The sequence below is a fragment of the Bactrocera dorsalis genome, chromosome 1 (assembly GCF_023373825.1).
Source record: "Bactrocera dorsalis isolate Fly_Bdor chromosome 1, ASM2337382v1, whole genome shotgun sequence".
In the NCBI taxonomy this organism is placed as follows: domain Eukaryota; kingdom Metazoa; phylum Arthropoda; class Insecta; order Diptera; family Tephritidae; genus Bactrocera; species Bactrocera dorsalis.
In genome coordinates this window covers 59,653,598-59,676,941 of record NC_064303.1, presented here as the reverse complement: position 1 = coordinate 59,676,941, position 23,344 = coordinate 59,653,598, and the positions used below count along the sequence as shown (strand labels likewise).

The following is a 23,344-nucleotide window of genomic DNA, read 5'->3' as shown; positions in this document are numbered from 1 at the left end:
ATCTGGATATAAGTGCCTATGTTCCTGGACACATCGTAATAAAAATTGTTTTTGCTCTTCTTCGGCTGTGATTAGTCCGTTAAAGTCTTGCATTAATTTAACGGCCCTTTCAGCAGTGTCATTTACGACTTTTAACTGGCTTACTTTTCGTAAAGCATCCTGAAAGGCAGCATTACCTTCCCAAGCAGATACATCGACGTGGAGAAAGCTTACATCTATTTGAAATCTTGAAAAAAAATGGATGCTCCGCATAGAAACAAAATCATCCAGAGTTTTATCTGAAACAAAACAAAAATATATTAAATTTTAAATAACAAAAATAATATACATAAGATCTGTAAAAATTAGACTTACCAAACAACGTATTAGACAATTCTAGCGTCGATGGAATGTAGCGTTTTCCAATATTCGGACTTTCCTCTCTGTTTAAGTTGGCAATAATTTTCCTTTTAGTCTCATTATCAACTGTATTATCAAAAAGTGATAAACTAACAGTTTCTTCACAAAGGTACCATAAATGCTGACTAAACTTGCTTATGGAAGCTTTAGATATAGCTGCATCAACTTTTTCATATGCTTTCAATGCTTTCAAAAAGCACAAATCTTGGTTTGGTGCTTTAGTCGCCACCGAGCATTGAAGCCATGGTTTAACATACAATGTTACAATAAACAAGCAAACATCTTGCAGAGCCTTTTTATCATTAGCGTTCATACGAAATTGAGACTGCAGTAAACATATTTTCAATGAATATATTGCTCTTGACATCCATCTTGCCTGGTGCATAGCTCCAGGAGGTCTGATTTTTATTTTACGTTCTTTATCTCCTCCCAAAAATACTACACATAGCTCAACCAATTCCCGATAGTCATCTCTTACAAAAGATTTGTCTAGTTCTGCCTTATAATACATCAACAAGGATGTAATATCAGTCTCAGCAGTATAATTCTGTATGAAATCAAGGCAGAGTTCAATATTATTAGAATCGATGTTTTTCCAATTGTCTCTAAACTTTTTGAAGAAGGGAATGTCAGGACTATTAGATACTTGTTTCAGTTTGATTTCAAAGACAGATTTTAGGACCAGCTCATAAATATGATGGCGACAAGCAAATAGCAGCAACTCTCTCTCTCTAAAATCTGCTCTAGAAGAACACAAGCTCCACTGAAACGGCCGGTATTAGAAGCAGTTGTATCGCAGCACATTATCTGTACTTTTTCATTAAGATTCCAATCGGAGAGGGCGATTGAAACGGCATTGGCTTGATCCTTACCAGAAGAACTGTCTAGTTTTGGTACTGCGAGAAGCTGTTCTCTATTGTCAAATGAAGCAATAATTGGTAAACGTTCTTCTTTTGAACTTCGCACGTCCAACCCAGGTAAAAGTTTCCCATCCCAATGAACTGTTACTACATCAGGTATATTGTTCTGAAAGTCAGCTTTTATTGCTTCTGCTCTGGATTTTCTAGTCTGAGTACGAATTCGCTGAATTGAGGACTTGTTGATGGTGAAATCATCGCTACTTAGACCAAGTGCCTCTACGACTGCATGAAGAATGTAAACAGAGTCTCTTATGCTGAGTTGACATCGATCCAATGTCGCAACAAGTTTAGGTGTTACAATATTTTTTCGACCTCTTCTTTTAGTGCATGGAGCTTCTTCTGGTACTGCGTTTTGTGTATCCAAAATCTCTTCTTCCCCTGAATCATCTGAGTTTATTACATTAATGGCTGTTGAAGTTGATGGGACTGCCAATAACTCCCTATGTCTGACATTTCTTTCCTCTTCTCCTATCTGTCTTTGTTTAGCTCTTTCTTCTTTATCCGCTAACTTTCTGTCCACACCACCAAGACATCCTGGTCGACCTGGCTCCCGTTGTTTCATCAGAAATAGTTTGTCTTCCTCTATTTTTATCATATCAAAAGCATTAGCATGTGCGATATCAAATAAGTTATCAAGATTATTCATAAAATCATTTTCACGATTTTTAAACGTAACTTGAGTTTTTTTGACATTTTTTTGCAGTTCTCTCCATGAATGATATAGGTCTATAAGTTTCTTTACGCAGTTGGGAAATGCTTTTGCGGGAATTCTTGCCTTTTCCCAATATATGATACACTCCCTAATCACTAAATTTGCACTTTCACTGACAGTCAATTTTACTTCTCGAATATTATAAAACAATACAGCGAGAACTTGTCGATTTGATGGTAATTTTGCACCACTAATTTGATGGCTAGGCAAACCGATAAGGAAAATATTTTGTTTATCATTTCGTAATTCAACCGACATCTTTAAGCATTAAACAATTGCACTCTAATGACCTGAAACATAAATACGAAATGGCAATTACAACCCGTAGCTACAGGTTGCAGGGCTCAGTTGCGCGGGTCTTGTATGAACAAGTTTCAATCGCAAGTCGGCACGGGTTATCGTTGATAAAACGAGCTGATATTTTTTTTTAAATAGTATTATGCTAAAACAAAACTTTTAAGAAGGTATGCATAAAAAATTAAACACTTCGAAATTTAAGGGACACCCTAATACACATACAAAAAAACATTTTTTCAAAAACAAAAAAAAAAAGTGCCGTGAGGTGACATATACATACATACATATATAGGAAAAAAACGGTTTGAAAAACGGACACGAAACCGTTCCGTGGTGCGATTCCCAAAACAAAAAAAAAATTATAATAAAAAAAAACAAATAAATATACATATACATACATACAAGACAGTGCTTAAAACCAAAAAGCAAAAAAAAAATAATAATAATAATAATAATGGCAAAAGTCGGGCGCGAAATATTATTCAACTAAAAAAACAAAAAATCCACACGGGCGCGAAGATTAAAAAATATAGTCTTTGTGAAAATTAAACTTTTATAAATGTGAAACAAAAAAATAATAATAATAGTAAAAATAATAAAAACCTAAAAGGCCAACCAACAAAGGGAAATCAACAACAACGGAACAAGGAACACCAAACAGGAAAGGAAACGGACAAGGAAGCAGTTTGGACGCATTGGCAAAAAAAAAAAAAATAAGCTCACCCACATTCCAAACCATATAAACCCCTCAAAGTCCCTTGAAGCGGCACAAAGTGAGTGTATCAACTCCATCTATTATTTTAAATATTTTATACTTATTTGCATATATGTATGTTAATATTTACAGTTGATCTCTCTAAAACTGTATACGATCCTGTAAATTTTAATAGAACGGTTGCTACCAAACTGTCCGAACTTACGGTTGATTTCCGGGAAACCGAAAACAGTTTGGTACATTATATATGTACATTCAATATATGTATGAACGGTATATAGTATGACATATATGTATATATATATATATATATAGTTATATATACCGGCATATACATATCTGTTAAAAGGCCTACTTAAGCTTACATTTGTGTATCCAAACACACAACATTAAAAATCAAAAAAAAAAAAACAAAAAACAAAATTTCAAGTATTCACTTGACAAAATTTTCCGGCAATACCCCTTATACTCAAACCAGTATAAGCAGGATTGCGCAAAAAGTAAGCTAGGCAATTGCGAAATTTAAAAAGAGAAAGTAAAAATAACAAAACCAAACATACATATGTATATGCCAATAGTTACCACTTTCATATGTACATACCTTCCATATGTCCGAAACAAAGTTAGAAACGAAATTAATGCGACATACACCCACATGTATGTATAATCAGCAAAACTCCAATCAACCAAAATTTCTTCACTTCACGATTTTCTATTTTTTTTTATTATAAAAATTTTAAAATTTGTTATTTAAAAAAAAAAAAAAAATTAATCACGGACAAACAAAACAAAAAATTTTTAAGCGTTGGTAGAAAGAAAAAGCAATTAAATACGTATTGCCATTTTCAAGTATTCACACACACTTACTTATATTCAAAGACCAAATCGGCACCTGTCCAGCAATACCCCTTCTTCTTGTTAAAGCACAAGCAAGCAGGATTGCAAACAAAACAAAACAAAAAAATAAATTTTTTGCATCTTACGTATGCACATAAACACGCACATATTGTGCAAACTTATATACAAAGGTCATCAACCTTTTTCTCCTTTTTACATATACTCAAGTATTTTCTAACGAGTACGAAACATTAAATAAAATAAAAGACAAAAACAATAACAAACTAGTAGCTTAATACATAAGCACCGGGAATAAGTAAAACGAAATACGCGTTAGTTATTTGATACATTGCGTATACAACAAAAAAAAAAAAACTTTTTATCTTAAAGATTTCACGCGTACTTATTATTATCATAAGTACACTGAGAGAATTTTTCTTTTCTCATATATATATTTCAATTTTATCATATTATCTAAATGGACGGAGATTCTAAGGAATCTAAGTCAACACAGTATTTAAAAGTACAAAAAATGACTTCAGAAGAAAAAAGCCCATGTACACCTGCTGATTCTACACGCTCGAAGCAAGGTGCTACAAAGCAAAAAAAGATGAAAGATATTTCCTATACTAAGTTTATTGCTGAGAGTGACAGTCTAATTCGATACTGCACTCGTTTTTCTTCTTCACCGATTCAAGATAACTCTGAATCGGTATTAGAAATCAAAAAAGAAAATGTAAGCAATTTCTGGACACGTCTCCAAGCTGCGTATGCCGCAATTGTAGAATCTGACGAATCAGATCTACCTGAAAATTTCAAATCTTCAGCATACTCCAAATATGAACACTGCTTAGACCAGTACGAGGAAACGAGAGCTATGATCTCCGACAAATTGAGATTATTTAAAGCAATTGCACCTACTCCACAACCGAGAGTAGAGCTGCCACAAGTGCAAATCCAAGAGGCGAGTTCAGGCATCCACCTCAAGGTGCCCGCCTGTGACACTGAAATTTTTCATGGTGGCTATGAACAATGGCCGTCCTTCCGGGACATGTTCACAGCCGTTTACATAAACCACCCAAAATTATCTAATGCACAAAAATTGTATCACCTCCGATACAAAACAAAAGGTCAAGCAGGGGTATTAGTCAAACAGTTCGCTCTTAATGACGAAAATTTCAATTATGCTTGGGAAGCCCTAAAAGCTCGTTACGAGAACGAAAGGATATTAGTAGACAAACAAGTCACAATATTGATGAATTTACCAAAAATTCAAAAAGAAACAAGTGAAGAATTTATAAAACTTCAATCCACTGTTTCTAATTGCTTGTCGGTTCTAGCGACACAGAATATTCCCACAGACAATTGGGACCCCATTCTGGTAAATATATGCACATCCGCATTACCAGAAAAATCGTTACTTCTGTGGGAGCAATCACTCTCATCACGAAGAAAGTGCCCAACGTGGCAACAAATGAACGATTTCTTAACTTCTCTTCTTAATTGGCGTAGACACCGCTTACGCGATTATAGCCGAGTTAACAACCGCGCGCCAGTCGTTTCTTCTTTTCGCTACGTGGCGCCAATTGGATATTCCAAGCGAAGCCAGGTCCTTCTCCACTTGGTCCTTCCAACGGAGTGGAGGTCTTCCTCTTCCTCTGCTTCCCCCGGCGAGTACTGCGTCGAATACTTTCAGAGCTGGAGTGCTTTCATCCATCCGGACAACATGACCTAGCCAGCGTAGCCGCTGTCTTTTAATTCGCTGAACTATGTCAATGTCGTCGTATATCTCGTACAGCTCATCGTTCCATCGAATGCGATATTCGCCGTGGCCAACGCGCAAAGGACCATAAATCTTTCGCAGAATTTTTCTCTCGAAAACTCGCAACCCAATACGAAATTGCAGAAAGGGTAGATAAAAAAATGGTCAGAACTAAAAACGTTCAACATGACCTAAATCGAAGCTTCAGTAGGCCCCAAGCGAGTAACAACAACAACTTAAATCGTAGTTTTTTCAAAACACAAGCGTTCACCCCCGAACAAAATAAACATACGTCATGCGAACTGTGTAAAGGAGGGCACAGGCTGAAATCTTGCGAGAATTTAAAAAAACTAAACATTAACTAAAGAAACAATTTCGTAAGAACAAAAAAACTGTGTACCAATTGTTTGTCTCATGCGCATGCGCTCAAAGATTGCGAAAGCAAATTTAACTGCGTTTATTGCTATAAACGACATAACTCAATGCTTCACATTACAAATTTTTCCAGCTTCGCTCAAAATAACGCTAATCTTAAAAGAGCTGCGGGATTAGTTGCAACTGCAACTCCCGACTTACAAAATTTAGAAAATTGCCAAGAAGCACCATGCTGCTCAAAGGCTTTAAAAACTCAGACGCTACACAGCGAAAACCAAAGCAGTGTATTATTACCCACAGCAGTGGTCTCCATCGAGCACCGAGGAGAACTGTTTAAACTTAGGGCCTTAATAGACCAAGGTTCTCAACGATCCTTTATAGCGTCAAGGGCACAAAACTAGCTAATTTTGAAATTACGGGAATGGGCGGAAGAGTAGTACAAAACTCAAACAAAATCTGCCCCATTACCCTTATTTCCCCCCAAGCTGATAAGCGCATTCAAGCAGAAGCTATTGTCTTACCGCAACTAACAAACATGCTTCCAAGCTATCATATAAATAGCAAGCATTGGCAAAAGGTTTCACACCTTAAGTTAGCAGACCCCAACTGCAACACTCCCGCTCAAATAGATATTCCATTAGGTAGCGATCTCATACCTAAAATTATTCTCGAAGGTGTTGAGAAAATTACAAAAACACTTCTGGCGCAAAATACCATTTTCGGATGGGTCCCAAGCGGACTAGTTGCGGAACCAGTCACAACAATGACAACTCAAGTTGAGGAAATCTCAAACGAATACCTCAATACACAACTCAGGAAGTTTTGGGAGTTAGAAGAACTTCCCCCTATATCAATCACAACCCCAGAAGATGGATATTGTGAGGATTTTTACAAATCCACAACTACTCGATTAGATAATGGCCGGTACGTCGTACGACTACCACTAAAGCCAGAATTTCCCCACACACTCGCCTTAGGCCATTCTCGTACCTCTGCTATCCAACAGTTTTTAAGTATGGAAAAAAACCTACTTAAAAAAGGCGAGCTAAAACTAGAATACGATAGGGTTTTAGAAGAATACCTCCATTTAAACCACATGGAGGAAGTCAGCCCTGGCGAAAAAATTATAAAAAGTAAATACAATTCTTTTTACCTGCCACATCATGCAGTAATAAAGCCAGACAAAAAAACCACAAAGGTAAGAGTTGTCTTTAATGCATCAAAATCATCAAGTTCGGGGAATTCCCTAAATGACATTTTATTTACGGGACCCACGCTTCAGCCAGATTTAATGCTCTTCATACTAAATTGGCGTATATACAAATACGTTTTCAATGGGGATGTTGAGAAAATGTATCGACTAATAGTCGTACATGATGATGATCAAGATTTTCAGCGAATTATTTTCCGAAAATCTCCCAATAGTCCACTACGCGACTTTAAATTAAAAACAGTTACCTTTGGCGTAAACTGTGCCCCATACCTCGCCATTCGTACACTCCACGAGCTGGCAGAAGACACAAAGTCAGAATTTCCTCTGGCAACACAAGTGTTGAAAACACAAACGTATGTAGATGACATTCTGTCCGGAAGCCACAATCTTCCACAGGCATACGAGTCACTAGCACAAGTGACACAAGCGCTCAATACAGCAGGGTTTCCGTTGAAAAAGATAACGGCGAACCACCCTAATATTTTAAAAGACATACCTAAAGAAAATCTTTTAGACACTAATTTCCTTAAATTCGAAAAGGAAACACAACAAAAACTTTGGGGATACAATGGAATGCGATATCTGACCAGTTTTCATACACTAATGAGTCAATATCCGCACTATCAGCTATAACAAAGAGGCAAATATTATCCTCGGTGGCAAAACTTTTCGACCCCGCAGGATGGCTTTCGCCAATTATGATACAAGCAAAAATTCTAATACAAGAATTGTGGCTAGACGGAACTGACTGGGATGAACAAGTGAAACCACTTCGTTTAGAAAAGTGGTCCCAGTTCGCGTGTAATCTGAATGATATCTCACAGATACAAATCCCACGATGGATAAATCAATATTGTGCGAAATTTTCCAGCCATTAATATTGATGTTATGGTCTGGATGATGTGCCGAAATGCATCGCATTATCCAGAATTCCGCCGAAAATTCATAATTATTTAACCGAGACTTGACAAACGCGCTTAGTTTTGACCCCACTTTTGTATTGGAATTTCCAATTCCTATTACGCTTAGTGTTTTGTACTGATGTCGAATCCGCAACTTTTGTGCCAAGTCATCCGTCATTAAGTTGACTAGGGGGCCTGAGTCCAGCAACGCTCTCGCAGGCAGGAAATCTCTACAGCTAGTCCTCACTAAAATCACTGCTGTTGTCAACATGACCCGATCCGGCATATTCGCAGTATGCATGACATATGTGGTGGATGAGGTGGAGCGGGTAAGGAGACTGGATACTGATGCAACAGTGTGTGATACGCTCGATTGCACACATGACATCGATCCGCTCTGCACTTAGAGACAGTGTGTCCCTTACGCAAACAATTTATGCATAAGGGCACCGATTTCACGAACTCGAACCTCTGCTGCACCGGAAGTACCTTGAACGCAGGGCTGCCTTGTGTTTGCAGCAACTAGCGCCGATTTGGTCCTATCCATTTATTGTTGCTTCCCATGTCTCGTACTGCCTACTGGTATGGCCTGATAGCTGCTGGTATCTCCTATTTGGTCCAGCGTTTCTTCCCATTTGGATCGGGTGGCAAAGTCTACTTTTGTCATCACTGCTATGTGTATAATTATAGCGTTTGTAATCGATAGCAACGAGCCATATACCGCGGACACTTCGTCAATCATTGAACGCAATGAAGGCGCGGAAGGCTTTGGGATGGTTGGCAGCTCAAAAAGTTTAGATATTGTATTGAAAAATATCAAACATTTATTATCATAAACTTTTTTGAGACTTGCCAACGCTTTCGGGTAATTTTCTCCCGACATCTGAAATGCTTTAACTGCTCCCAAAGCCTCTCCAGATAGACAATTCACCAAATGGTTAAATTTTTCTATATCTGGGATATTTGGATCGTTATAAACCAAGCTCTCGAACAAAGTCATAAAATTTTTAAACTCTGAATATTCTCCCTTGAATTTCGGCAATTTTTTTATTTTTCGCTAAAATTGACTTGATTATGGGCTTCGTTTCAACGATTATGTCCTCTGACTCCACTCGGGCCATGTCGTCTTCATCAATTTCTCCAATCTTTGATTGGCATTTCATTAATTTTTCACTATCTGAATTTAATATGTCGAGATGACATTCCAATTCGATTGGATCTAAAAACATAGTCTACTTTTCATAACCGTTGTTTGACGTCTTAACTACTTTAAGTCCGTCAACTCCTTACTTGGAGACAGATTTGCGAGAGTTTGCTTTGGCTTGCTCATTTTTGAATTAAAATACACGAAAAAATTATTAGGCACAGAATAATTTAATATTGAGAATCAACCGGTGAAAACGAAAAATGTCGATTCCCAAATAACGAAAGCCAAATCGAAAAATGCGCAAAACGAGCAATAGCACAAAAAAGTAATTTAACCGGAAAATATCCGAACGAAAATCGACAAAAATTGCGAAAAAACCGACACCGATAATTTAGAAACATGTCGAAAAAAATATAGTAATTTAATTTTGAAATCAAGAATTTTCACCTTTAATTTAAAATAAAGGGCTACAGCAAAATCACAAAATCCGTTGATTCACTTTAAATTTATACATTTAGATATAAACATACGTGGGGTTCAAATATATCAATTGTATATTTTATTATAATACAAGGTCTGTCACAAAAGAAACAAGACTGTTAAAAAACAACAGAAAATTAACATTTTTCAAAAGTTATATTTTTTTATTAAAAGTACTTTCCTTGTGCTTCGATACAGCGTTTAGCCCAGTCAATTAACATTACAAATATGTGTTTAAGGTCATTTTTCAGAATGCTCTCGACAATATCGGTCGTCGCCTTTTGGATAGCTGAAATGTCCTGAAACCAGTGTCCTTTCATGGGCAAATGATGTGTTCCAAATAGGTAAAAATCACAGGGTGCCAGATCAGGTGAGTAGGGTGAGTGATTAATCACAGTATAAAAGACGCTTCACAACACCAAGGTGAAACACAGCATTAACCGTTTGGATAGGTGGGACGAACTCTCGGTGTGCAATACCCTCGGAATCGTAAAAACAAATCAGCATTGTCTTTATTTTTGACTTCTGAAGACGACTTTTTTTGTCCCGACTTCTGATCGTCACAGAGGTCCTCACTACCTTCTTTGAATCGCTTAAACCACTCCTGCCCATTACTACGGGATAGGCACTGATCACCATAAACTTTTTCATCATTTGAAATGTTTAAAACAAAATTTAATATTTGCTCTTTGCATTTTGCCGACGCTCACTTTCCTTTGGCATATGATGCATTTAGCAGCACTAAAGATTTCAGCGTTTTCTTTTTTCTTTGTTTTTGTTTTTTACAATAGCGTTAAAACGGCACTTTTAATTTTAATAATTATTATTTTTTGTCACGGTACTTTCAAGCGAAACTGTTGCAAACGCTTTGGTTTTTCAGCTTTTTTATTTTATTTGTTTAACTATATAACACAAGAGTTATATTTATTTTATGTATTTTTTCACTGATTTCACTTAGCCGAAAGCCGAGAGCCGAAAGGCATTAAATACAGGTAATTTGTTCGAAAGAATTATTATTCCTCTATTAATTCCACTATTAATTGTTTTAAATTTTTTAAGAGTGTTTCAATTTTAAATTTTTTTTTACGCACTTGTCCCTGCTCGGGCGCCATGAAAAGTCTAAAGCGTTTTTGAGACACGAAAAATAGTTAGGGATGCGCAATTTTAAATAACACTCCAATTACCTGTCGCGAAAAGACATATAAATTATTTCGGTAACGAAAAAAGCGGGCACTCGGTTCAACGGTTCACATAAGAGAGAATTCGTTATTTCACTTAATCTAATTGCTAAGCCTAAAGGCCTAACTATAATGTGCATAAGTTAGCTTAAGCCAGGGTAAGCAACTGCCCGAATACACACAAATTGTATGTTGCAACTACGAGTATAATGTACTTTACATCAAGTTTCGTTAAGTTTTTTAAAACGTCATTTGCTTAACCTTTGACTGGTGACATGGTTTTTGTGTAACTTAACTGGTGACGAGCGGCCTAAGAGGCCGCTGCTTTACATTGTCTATAGCATCGAAACTATATACGATAGCTTACTGCAGTCTTTCAAATCATTAAATGAATACATAAAAGAATAAAATAAAACTACTCAATAGACTCTAAATGTGATTTTTAATTATTATCTTTCTAATACAATCTATGTAGGAACTAAAATCAAAAATCCAGAGATAAGATCAATAATCACGCTCAAAAAAAAAATTAAATCACCATATTATAACAAAAATATTATTTATCATTATAGTTAAGGTATATTTATTAACAAAAATAAAATAAAATATGTAATCACAAATATAATTTTAAAAACTGGCAATGGTCAATCTTTGGTAATTCTTATTGGCAGTCAGGGCATAATTGTTTAGCGCACTGCAAGCATACATGTTTTCTACATGAATGGCATTGGTAATTAGACTTGCGATTTAACTTAGGAGGACATCTGGTACAGGTTTTCCATGATTTTGGTATATCCTCGGAGTTTCACGAATTTTCTCATTTGTCCACTTCAATATTTCTTTTAAGATATCCGGACTCATTATTTTCTTCCACAGTGAAAAGGGGTCTCTTTCGTCGTGTACATTCAACCTCGATTCCGGCACACAAGCTATAATGTTATGCTGGCTTGTTCGTGCAACTCTGTTTGGCGAAATTTTTGCCCACTTAAAACGATTCTTACCAAAGAAACATCTAACAAATCTTGATAACGGTTCATCATTACTGTCACTTTCTGACTGCTGATTCCCTTGAATTAGTTTTTCATCTTCAGAAGCACTTTGTTCGCTGCGAGTCGTGATCACTTTGGTCTAGGGTGAAGATTTTGGGAACATTTTCAGCTTCTGATCCACTTAAATCTTCCTGAGCCAAATAAACTTCAATCACACTGTTCGACACTACATTTTTAACTCCTAACTCCTTACGCTTCTTTTTAGGAGGTTTGGAATCACTCATTGCTAGTAATAACCGTGAAAATACGAAAAAACAATAAAGAAAAATTATATTAAAAAGTTACACAACTGGTGACGTAAGGTCTGAGAGGCCCATGCCGAAGTTTATGTCGATGTAACTTATCGATATGAGACAATACGACGCAACTGTCCCACTGTACGGCGTGGACACAACTAAACTCGAAGCTACTGGGACTTTGAAACAAAGGAAGCGCAGGGAAGGGGGTGAAATGATGTTTCATTGACTCCGCTCGGCCTGTGAGACCGCTTGTCACCAGTTAAAGGTTAAGGAAAATGCGAAACTGGTCGCATTTTCCATACGGAATCAGCTGTTTTCGTGTTTTGTCAACAGATACTACAAACAAGATGCAATCGGGTGTATATTAAAAAGTCTGTGTGGTCAATCGTCCTCATTTCGTTCCTATTTCTTTTTATTTCCTCCCCTCATCATGACCGAACTCTTTTATTTAATTTCAATAATTTTTATTAATATGCTAATTTCGTCAAAACAAGAAGTAAGCATTTTAATTGTTTTTGATATTTTAATATTTTATTCATTTTTGCAAAACCCAAATGAAATATAAAATCAAAACACAAATTGTTTATTAAGCGTTTTCTCTTCTGCATGTAAGTATATTATAGTCATTCAAAAGTCTACTCTCCGTTCCTTATGCATTTGACAGGCTTTTCGTTAATCTTTTGACAGTAACATACTGTAGCGTATGCATATTATAGTTAGGCCTTAAATCTTAAAACTAACGGCTTAAACTAGTGGTAATATACATATGTATTAAAAAGGGCTAAGTACAATAAATTTTACCTTCCGATAAATATTGTAATAAAATAAGTTAAGGTGAGTAATATTTTAATATTATAAAAGTATTATTAGGGTAAGTATACAATACTAATATAATTCAATTTACTGCAATTTTTGTAATTCATGTTTTCTCTATTTTAGTTTTTAGGTTCTAAACATACATATCTTGTCGCTTGACGCAACAAATCTAATACTACGTGTAACCATATTTGGGGCCCCGCCGATGTCGATCAGGTTCAGCCCATTTGGGGAGGCTAAATTTATCGACCGCAGTGCCAAAGATACCTTATTTGCCCACCCTGGAGTTAAAATCGCGTAGCACAATTTTAACATAGTGGCGGGGCAGCTTTTAATAATAATCTCATAAGTGCGCTCCAAGCGTTCATTAAAGGCATATCTGGTCACATCCTCCTTCTCTTTCGTCGCGGAGTGAGCGCAAATCAGTGATATATTGAAGAACTTCGCTTTGACGTGGATTGTGGCTAGTGAGGGAATGACAGTATTCGGCGACTGAGTCTCTCTCCCACCACTGTAGTAAATGCCATAATGCCTTAGTCCTTGTACTGATCATCGCACTTAATGGACTGCGGTAATGTCAGCGTTTAATTTCACGAGGACATCAACCGGCTGGGCAGTGGCACATTCCCAATTAAGCGATCGGACATTCTAGGTATATGCCCTCAAATCGTTATCCTTAATTCGTTTGCCATGGTCGTCGTCAAAAGAGGGGTCTCTTATCCGAGGCTGTTTGTAATTTTTCATTGGGGGCGTTTTTTGCATGGCGGGTCCCAAACCCAGCCCACAACACAGTGGAGGAGATGTTTCGCCTTCTTACTTTAGCTCGCCTTCAAACGGATGTTATTTGGCTAGCAAGAAGATACTTGGTCAAGGGCCGTAATCGTTTCTGGACACTCCCAAGTGAATGGCAATCAGAGAACTTTACTCTTTTGCTGAACTTCTACACATTGTTCCATCCTTCAATCTAATTCTTAATATTGGCTGTTTAAATTTTTGTTTCTGTAACCGAGCAGCCTAAGATCGCAACGCTTAAACTTATCTTGACTGTATGTCTCGGCTAATTCCGCCCGTTTACGGATTGCGCCCCTCGCGTCGTTTGGCGGGAGGGAGTAATCGCTGGATATTATTATTATAAATATATTAAATTTAAGGTCTCGCGTTGTATGTATGTATCACGTACGTATATATATCACATCTGAGTGAAGTAGATAGATTTAAGTACAATTATATTAAAGAAATTACGAATGATTATGGCCTACAGTGTCGTTTAATAAGATGCAAAATAATGCATTCGCTTTTTCGTCGATCAATGAGTGTTGAATATTCAATAGTTTTGTTCACTTCACCCACATAGATATAGACTATAATACATATGTATATACATATGTATGTGACTAAGGCCAAGAGCGAGTCTGGCTGCTTGTTTGCGGATGGTCGGAATCGGATACAGGTACGAGGATCAAAAACAAAGAAGGGCATCAGAAAATGGATGATCCCTACGGCCACAACCCATTAGCAATTTTGATGAAAACTAATAAAAGTACGCTAAATTGATAAACAAGTATTGCAAAGCCATACAATTTTACAGACGATAATATCGGGTTTGAAATCAAGCGGTTAAAAATTGGCTCGCCAAAGCCATCCTTTAGGTCATATATCTTAGGAACTATCTGAACAGTGTTCACTTAAGGATTGTACTATGGTTTTGTTCACTTAAGGATTGTTTGTATAAACCAAGACAGCTATACAGTGACACATATGCATACTGATAAGTTAACACGACAAATATTCAATGCAGCTAAATATCAAAACTAATAGCTTCCGCACCAAATGTCGGAATCGACCGATATACATATCTGCTGATCATTTAAATTACACAAACATCCACTTTAAGTATCAGATATATTAACAACGCATAAATTGTAACTTCTGGTGGCTATGCAATATTCACTAAACTCTGCCAACTTCCTTCTTCTTCTTCACTGGAGTAGACACCGCTTACGTGTTTATAGCCAGAGCTATATACTTTCAGAGCTGAAGTGTTTTCGTCCATTCGGACATCATGACCTAGCCAGCGTAGCCACTGTCTTTTAATTCGCTGAACTATGCCGTCGTATATCTCACGCAGCTCATCGTTCCATCGGTTGCGATATTCGATGTTGCCAATGCGCGAAGGACCATAAATCCTTCGCAGAACCTTTCTCTCGAAAACACGCAACGTTGACTCATTAGCTGTTGTCATCGTCCATGCCTCTGCACCATATAGCAGGACGGGAATTAAGAGCGACTTAGAGAGTTTGGCTTTTGTTCGTCGAGAGATGACTTTACTTTTCAATTGCCTACTCAGTCCGATGTAGCACCTGTTGGCAAGAGTTGGATTTCCAGGCTGACATTATTGGTGTTGTTTATGCCGGTTCCCAAATATACGAATCTATCAACACTTTCAAAGTTATGACTGTCAACAGTGACGTGAGATCCAAATCGTGGGGGCGATGACTATTTGTTTGATGGCAGCAGATATTTCGTCTTGCCCTCGTTTACTACCAGACCCATTTACTTTGCTTATTTCTCCAGTGTGCAGAAAGCAGAACTAACGGCGCGTGTGGTGTGGCCGATGATATTACTATCATCGGCATACGCCAGCAGCAGTACTCTCATATAAAAGATTGCACCGGCTCGATTAAGTTCTGCAGCTCGAATTATTTTCTGCAGCAGCAGATTGAAGAGCAGCGGCAGCGCCTTGTCTGAAACGTCGTTTGGTATCGAACGGCTCGGAGAAGTCCTTCCCGATTATGACGGAGCTTTCAACGTCAGTTTACACAGCCGTATTAGTTTTGCGGGGATACAAAATTCACGCATCGCGGCAGAAAGGCAGCCCTTTCTCGTGCTGTCGAAAGCAGCTTTGAAATCAGCCACGTTAATTTGGTGACGGTGAACTTTAAATTTTCACACAATACGCTCGATGTTGAGGAGGCATACGTGATGTTGAGAAGGCTTAGCTCATGGTAGTTGGCGCAGATTATGGGGTCTCCCTTTTTGCGGATTAATCAGAGCACCCTTAAATTCCAATCGTTGGGCATGCTTTGACCGACCATATGTTACAAAGAAACTGACACATGCTCCTTTTCAGTTCTTCGCCGCCGTGTTTGAATAACTCTGCTGGCAGTTCATCCATCCGCCACCGCACCTTTGTTGCTCTTCAGACGGGTAATTTCTACTCGAACTTCTTCATAGTCGGGTAGAGGAACGTCTGCTCCATCGTCATCGATTTGGAAATCGGCATCACTTTCTCCTGGCGTTGTACTTTCACTGCGATTCAGCAGGCTGGAGAAGTGTTCCCTCCATAATTTTAGTATCCTCTGGGTATCGGTGACTAGATCACCTTTTGGGGTTCTACAAAAGTGTGCTCCCCTCTTGAAACCTTCTGTAAGCGGCATTTTTTCGTAGAATTCTCCCTGTCTACCATCTTGTCAAGCTCTTCATACTCACTCAATTTGGCCTCTTTCTTTTTCTGTAAATGCGTCTCGCTTCCCTCTTCAACACTGCTCCGAGTTGATGACGAGTGCGCTTAGAGAGCAGAAGTGGAAGTCGAGTAGAAAATCGTTTGGCTGTCTGTTGTGAACGACGACGTCGAACTGTCTTATTGTTTGTTGGCGTGCGTTCTTTTCTGCACAGAAGCGGGTGCGAATCTTGTCTGCAACAAGATAGTGGTCCGAGTCGTTGTTAGGACCTCGGAGCGCCTTCTCTTTCGTCGAGGCATGGGCGCAAATCAGCGATATGTTGAAGAACCACCGGGGTGAATGACAGTACTCGGCGACGGAATCTCTATCCCAACACAAATCCCACACCAAATTTGCGCTTCTTTATATGGCCACTGTCGTAAATACTACAAGAACTTACCCGTCTCAGTTCTTGTCCTATCCATCGCATTTCTAGGGTATTTTAAGAGATTATTGTCAGTTGGATTTTGGAACTCAACTCACGGGGTCGAGTTAATAAATTTTAAGAATTTAACTTCGTTGGACAATCGGTAGATTGCAAGTCTTGTCAGGTAAGCCGGGAAGACATCATCTACATTTTTGTAATTTGCAGGATCCCTTGTAGGAAGCAAACGGTGCAAATCCGAATTATTAAGAGTTGCGACAGCATCAAACTACCTAATGTAAGTTGAATTTGAGTAATTTCTTGAAACATAAATCAATTTAAAAATTAAATTTCAATATTGAAACTTAAAAGCAAATAAATAAATAAAGTCAAAAATTATATCAGAAAAGCTAAAATTTTATAGAAAAGAAAACACTGATAGAGCTTAATTGAAAATAAAAGTTATATTTGAGAATTTTAAATTTTATAAAAAAATCAAGTAAGGAAGGGCATACGGGTGCAACCGAGCATTTTATACTCTTGCAACGATTCAAAGCCAGGGAAATACTTTATGGTGTAAAACTTCAACCATGGTATCGAAATCCAACAATTTTATATATGTATCTTCTTCTTCTTCATTGGCGTAGACACCGCTTACGCGATTATAGCTGAGTTCACAACCGCGCGCCAGTCGTTTCTTCTTTTCGCAACATGGCGCCAATTGGATATTCCAAGCGAGGCCAGGTCCTTCTTCACTTGGTCTTTCCAACGGAGTGGAGGTCTTCCTCTTCCTCTGCTTCCCCCGGCGGATACTGCGTCGAATACTTTCAGAGCTGGAGTGTTTTCGTCCATCCGGACAACATGACCTAGCCAGCGTAGCCGCTGTCTTTTAATTCGCTGAACTATGTCATTGTCGTCGTATATCTCGTACAGCTCATCGCTCCATCGAATGCGATATTCGCCGTGGCCAACGCGCAAAGGACCATAAATTTTTCGCAGAACTTTTCTCTCGAAAACTCGCAACGTCGACTCATCCGTTGTTGACATCGTCCAAGCCTCTGCACCATATAGCAGGACGGGAATTATGAGCAACTTATAGAGTTTGGTTTTTGTTCGTCGGGAGAGGACTTTACTTTTCAATTGCCTACTCAGTCCGAAGTTGCACCTGTTGGTAAGACTTATCCTGCGTTGGATTTCTAGGCTGACATTGTTGGTGTTGTGTACGCTGGTTCCAAGATAGACGAAATTATCTACAACTTCAAAGTTATGACTGTCAACAGTGACGTGAGTGCCAAGTCGCAAGTGCGACGACTATTTGTTTGATGACAGGAGATATTTCGTCTTGCCCTCGTTCACTGCCAGACCCATTTCTTTTGCTTCCTTGTCCAGTCTGGAGAAAGCAAAACTAACGGCGCGGTTGTTGAGGCCGATGATATCAATATCATCGGCATACGTCAGCAGTTGTACACTCTTATAGAAGATGGTACCTTCTCTGTTGAGTTCTGCAGCTCGAACTATTTTCTCCTGAAGCAGGTTGAGAAAGTCGCACGATAGGGAATCGCCTTGTCTGAAACATGGTTTGGTATCGAACGGCTCTGAGAGGTCCTTCCCTATTCTGACGGAGCTTTTCGTGTTGCTCAACGTCAGCTTACACAGCAGTACTAGTTTTGCGGGGATACCAAATTCAGACTTCGCGGCATAAAGGCAGCTCCTTTTCGTGCTGTCGAGAGCAGCTTTGAAATCGACGAAGAGGTGGTGTGTGTCGATTCTCCTCTCACGGGTGTTTTCCAATATTTGGCGCATGGTGAATATCTGGTCGGTTGTTGATTTACCAGGTCTAAAGCCACACTGATAAGGTCCAATCAGTTTGTTGACGGTAGGCTTTAATCTTTCACACAATACGTTCGACAAAACCTTATATGCGATGTTGAGGAGGCTATACCACGGTAGTTGGCGCAGATTGTGGGGTCTCCTTTTTTATGGATTGGGCATAGCACACTTAAATTCCAATCGTTGGGCATACTTTCGTCCGACCATATTTTGCAAAGAAGCTGATGCATGCCCCTTATCAGCCCTTCGCCGCCGTGTTTGAATAGCTCGGCCGGCAATCCATCGGCCCCCGCCACTTTGTAGTTTTTCAGGCGGGCAATTGCTATTCGAACTTCTTCATGGTCAGGCAATGGAACGTCTGCTCCATCGTCATCGGGTATCAGGTTCGCCTTCTCCTGGCGTTGTACGTTCACTGCCATTCAGCAGGCTGGAGAAGTGTTCCCTCCATAATCTAAGTATGCTTTGGGCATCGGTGGCTAGATCACCTTTGGGGGTTCTACAGGAGTATGCTCCGGCCTTGAAACCTTCTGTAAGCCGCCGCATTTTTTCGTAGAATTTTCGAGCATTACCCCTGTCGGCCAGCTTATCAAGCTCTTCGTACTCACGCATTTCGGCCTCTTTCTTCTTCTGTCTGCAAATGCGTCTCGCTTCCTTCTTCAACTCTCGGTATCTATCCCATCCCGCACATGTTGTGGTCGATCGTAACGTTGCGAGGTAGGCAGCCTGTTTTCTCTCCGCTGCGACACGGCACTCCTCGTCGTACCAGCTGTTCTTTTGCACTTTCCAAAAACCAATGGTTTCAGTTGCAGCTATACGTAAGGAGTTTGAAATGCCGTCCCACAGTTCCCTTATACCGAGTTGTTGACGAGTGCTGTCAGAGAGCAGGAGTGCAAGCCGAGTAGAAAATCGTTCCACTGTCTGTTGTGATTGCAGCTTTTTATATATGTATACATATGCAATATATAACAGCTATACACATAAATTTTGCTAGAGGAACGAAAACCATTATATTTAGTATATTAACATGTCACTTACTATAAAACTAATCATATAGTGTAAAGTCAGCTGGATCGTCGAAAATCATCATACTAGTTATATGGAGAGTAATTCAAGTTTTCGCTCAAACGTATCCATTTTAAGCACAAAAATACAATGTTATGAGTAAACAGGCTAGTTCATTTCGATTTTCTTTAAATTTGGTACATTGGGGCTAACGGAAGTATTGGCCTTATTCAACCCGTTTTTGGCATACAGACTTTCCATTGTCAGAAAAGTACTATCCCTGAATTCCAATTACATATTTCAGTCACTGACCGATATTTTCGAACAAGAGTCAACTTTAGGTCAACCTAGGTACTATTCCGTACGTAGATGCTTGAGCGGATTTCGCTGGATTTGCACAATTTTTGGTCATAAGGTGGCATACACTAAAGTTTAATTCCGTTCTGTTAATTGCTTCTTGATTTGTGCACTGGAAAGTAAAATAATCAAGCGGAATTTAAAACGGTGTTATATTAAAAGAAGGTGTGATCATTGTCCGATTTCGCCCATTTTCACAACGTGTTAAGAATATGAATAGAGGATGGAGTCAGGTCTAGAAGTTCACGCAAGTGAGGAAAGTTCTCTGATCGCCATTCACTTAGGAGTGGCCAGAAAAGATTCTTTAACATGAGGCTCAAGCAGCTCACGACTTCCGGTCTCTGGCCAAGTATCTTCTGGGTAGCCTAAGAACATCCGTTTGAAGGCGAGCTAAAGTGAGAAGGCGAAATATCCCCTACATAGGGTTGTGCGCTGGGTTTGGGACCCAGCCCACTTCTCCAGCTTGCTGAATGGAAATGAACGTACAACGCCAGGAGAAGGCGAACCCGATTCCCCAATCGATGACAATGGAGCAGACTTTCCATTGCTTGACCATGAAGAAGTTCGAATAGCAATTATCCGTCTAAAGGACAACAAAGCGGCGGTGACGGATGGATAGATTGCCGGCCTTGCTATTCATACACGGCAGCGAAGAACTGATAAGGAGCATGCATCAGCTTCTGAATATTTGGGTGCCCAACTAATTGGGAAGCACACACCTCTGTATTTAAGTATTTTATGAGTCACTAAAATTCGCGATTGCTGTTACTAAATAAGACGCATTCTTTCAGCTGAATAAGTTATAATTTATTTTGACACAAATTCCTGTTACAATAAATGCCAAACTTAATTAAATTAAAACAAGTGCTTAGTTTTATATATGTAATCTGAGATATGTAATTCGGCTTACTGTTGATGAAGTTACAAGGCGATCGTCAGATATTTAGTGATGGAGAATTGCTCCATATTTGCATCTTTGTGTAGAAAAGTTTTTTTCGTTTCATATGAATTTTAATATGCGTCTTGGTGTTTGAGATAAACACCTTTAATTTGCTTGTTTATTTAATGTTACTGATGACTTATTATATATGCGAGTTTTTTCTTTTATCCGTTTATTGTGCGTTTTATTTATTATTTGACTTTTCTATGTTTTTTGCGATTGTTGCAAATTTTTGATTTTTTGATTGGCTTACTAAGGACCACAACTCTGTATATGCTCAGGTATGGCCTAAGTGGGTGCGCCTTTGAAAACATACCCTGGGGTTAGGACAGTTATATGAGAGGAATCTTGCGAGCGTACAGTGAATGGCCGTGAATTGAAATCGGCTTCGATTCTTGTTAATACTGTACACAATTGTTCATAGTTAATTTAAAGCTTTATACAGCTGATTCCCATAACCCACCAATATGAGGAGCGTTTGAATAGTTGTAATAAGAGCGACCTTAGCTTTTGTAAGAGTAGGTGCGTCAATGTATCGCATTGGAAGGATGGTGATCCCTTAACTTGCTTTTTGATTTTATTTATTTTTGAAAATTTAAGAAAAGTGTCGGTTTTTCGACTTTTTGATACAACTGTGTTATATTTTATGTTTGTTGGTGCGTATGCACTAATTTAGCGTTTAGTAACCCGTCTCCGCTCTAGGTTTTGCTCAGAATTGGCTTTTTGTATTCATTATTGCCGAAAGCCATTCTGCGGGGCCTGTATATGCTTTTAATATAGAAGGAAGTTTCCCTATATATCGAAAATTCCTTAATTGTGAATTAAGGTTTGCATTATCCTCAATTTAAGTTGGTATGGTGGTAACTGGTTCTGAAACTAGTCCACTTATAATCCAAACGAATATAGTGTGCGCTAGAAGGGTGGTTTATATTTTTCAACACCTTTAAGTAATATTTGTGGTATAAGGTCGCTGTCTATTTGAGATGGTTTGTTGCAGTCGGGATCTGCTAGTTTTAAGTGTGAGACCTTCTGCCAATGTTTGCTATCTATGTGATAGCTTGAAAGCATATTTGTTAATTGCGGTAGGACTAGGGATCCTTGTGATCCTTGGTCTTTTAAGGCTCTGAGTTTGAACAGTTCTCCTCGGTGTTCGATGGAGACGATGGCTGTGGGTAGTAGTACCATAATTTGATTTTCGCTGTGTAGCGTTTGCGTTTTTAATGCCTTTGAGCAGCATGGTGTTTCTTGGCAATTTTTAGAACTTTGCTTTTCGGGATTTGCTTTTGCAATTAAACCCGTGGTTCTTTGTGTATAAGCGCTTCTTTGGGGTGAGATTGGATATCTGCTGCGTAAATCTGTGCCACATGCGGGCACCTCGAGTTGGAAGCCTGAACTTGCCTTTTGACGGTCTTCTTGTGGCAGCTTCACTCTCGGATATGGAGTAGGTGCAATTGCTTTTATTAGCTATAATTGATCTGAGATCATAGCTTTTGTTTCTTCTTATTGGTCTCAGCAGTTTTCATAAATATCGTAAGCCGATGATTTAAAATTTTGAGGTAGATCTGAATTGTCAGAATCTACTATGGCATCATGAGCCGCTTGGAGGCGAGTCCAAAAATTTTGACTTTTTATTTCCAATAACGATTCCGAGTTTTCGTGAATCGGTGAAGAGGCAAATCTAGTGCAGTATCTTGTTAAACTGTCACTTTCTGAAATAAATTTAATAGCCTGTTTTGAGCGTGTAGCTTCCGCAAGTGTATTTTGTTTTTTGCGTTATTAACCATTTTGGTTTTATTTTAATTTTTTATCTGTAAATAATCAAATTTTTTTCTCTCAGTGGAACTGATTTAAATAAGGCAATAGGGTATTGCTTGAAACCGAATACTCTGTTACGTAAATAGAGTTTTGAATTATATTATATTATTGAATTTGATTATCTTGCTAAAAATGTTAGTTTTATTAACTTTTTTTTGTTTTATTTACTGCGATAGAATTAATTTTATTTTAAATTTTTTTTCTTTAATTAATATATATATCTGTGTCCTAATGATGTGTAATTAGGCACACCCTAATACGTGTACTTGCACTCGTTTTTTTTTTTTTTTTTTTTTTTTTTTTAATAGTAGGAGGAAGCATCGAAAGCCGGAATACGGGACTTTAATCCGCTAAACCTAACCTACTCCCACCTCATGTCTCTCCCACGGGACCACTGGACAAAGTATTACTTCATGGGAGAGAAGAAGACTTTTAAGTTTCCTCTAATGCACGGACTGACTGACGCCTAATCTGTTCTAAATGTCTCAACTTTGT

At 38.4% G+C, this 23,344-nt stretch overlaps 2 protein-coding genes across 3 annotated transcripts in view; both read left to right on the top strand.

Annotated features, from left to right (window-relative positions):
- Positions 1–23,344, top strand: part of LOC125780259 (uncharacterized) — a 464,637-nt gene that overhangs the window by 351,277 nt on the left and 90,016 nt on the right. The gene's annotated exons all lie outside the window — the stretch shown is intronic.
- LOC125775361 (uncharacterized) lies at positions 4,359–22,998 on the top strand. The gene is made up of 2 exons (XM_049445874.1): positions 4,359–5,524; positions 17,685–22,998. Exons 1-2 carry the CDS (start codon positions 4,359–4,361, stop codon positions 17,773–17,775), a joined length of 1,257 nt encoding a protein of 418 aa, XP_049301831.1. The 3' UTR covers positions 17,776–22,998.

What these genes read in the sequence shown, in the direction of transcription:
- LOC125775361 (XM_049445874.1), top strand. Translation starts at nt 4,359, where the DNA reads ATGGACGGAGATTCTAAGGAATCTAAGTCAACACAGTATTTAAAAGTA. An exon ending in GTCCTTCCAACGGAGTGGAG is followed by an intron (nt 5,525 to 17,684) that starts GTCTTCCTCTTC and finishes AACGGAGTGGAG; the next exon opens with GTCTTCCTCTTCCTCTGCTT.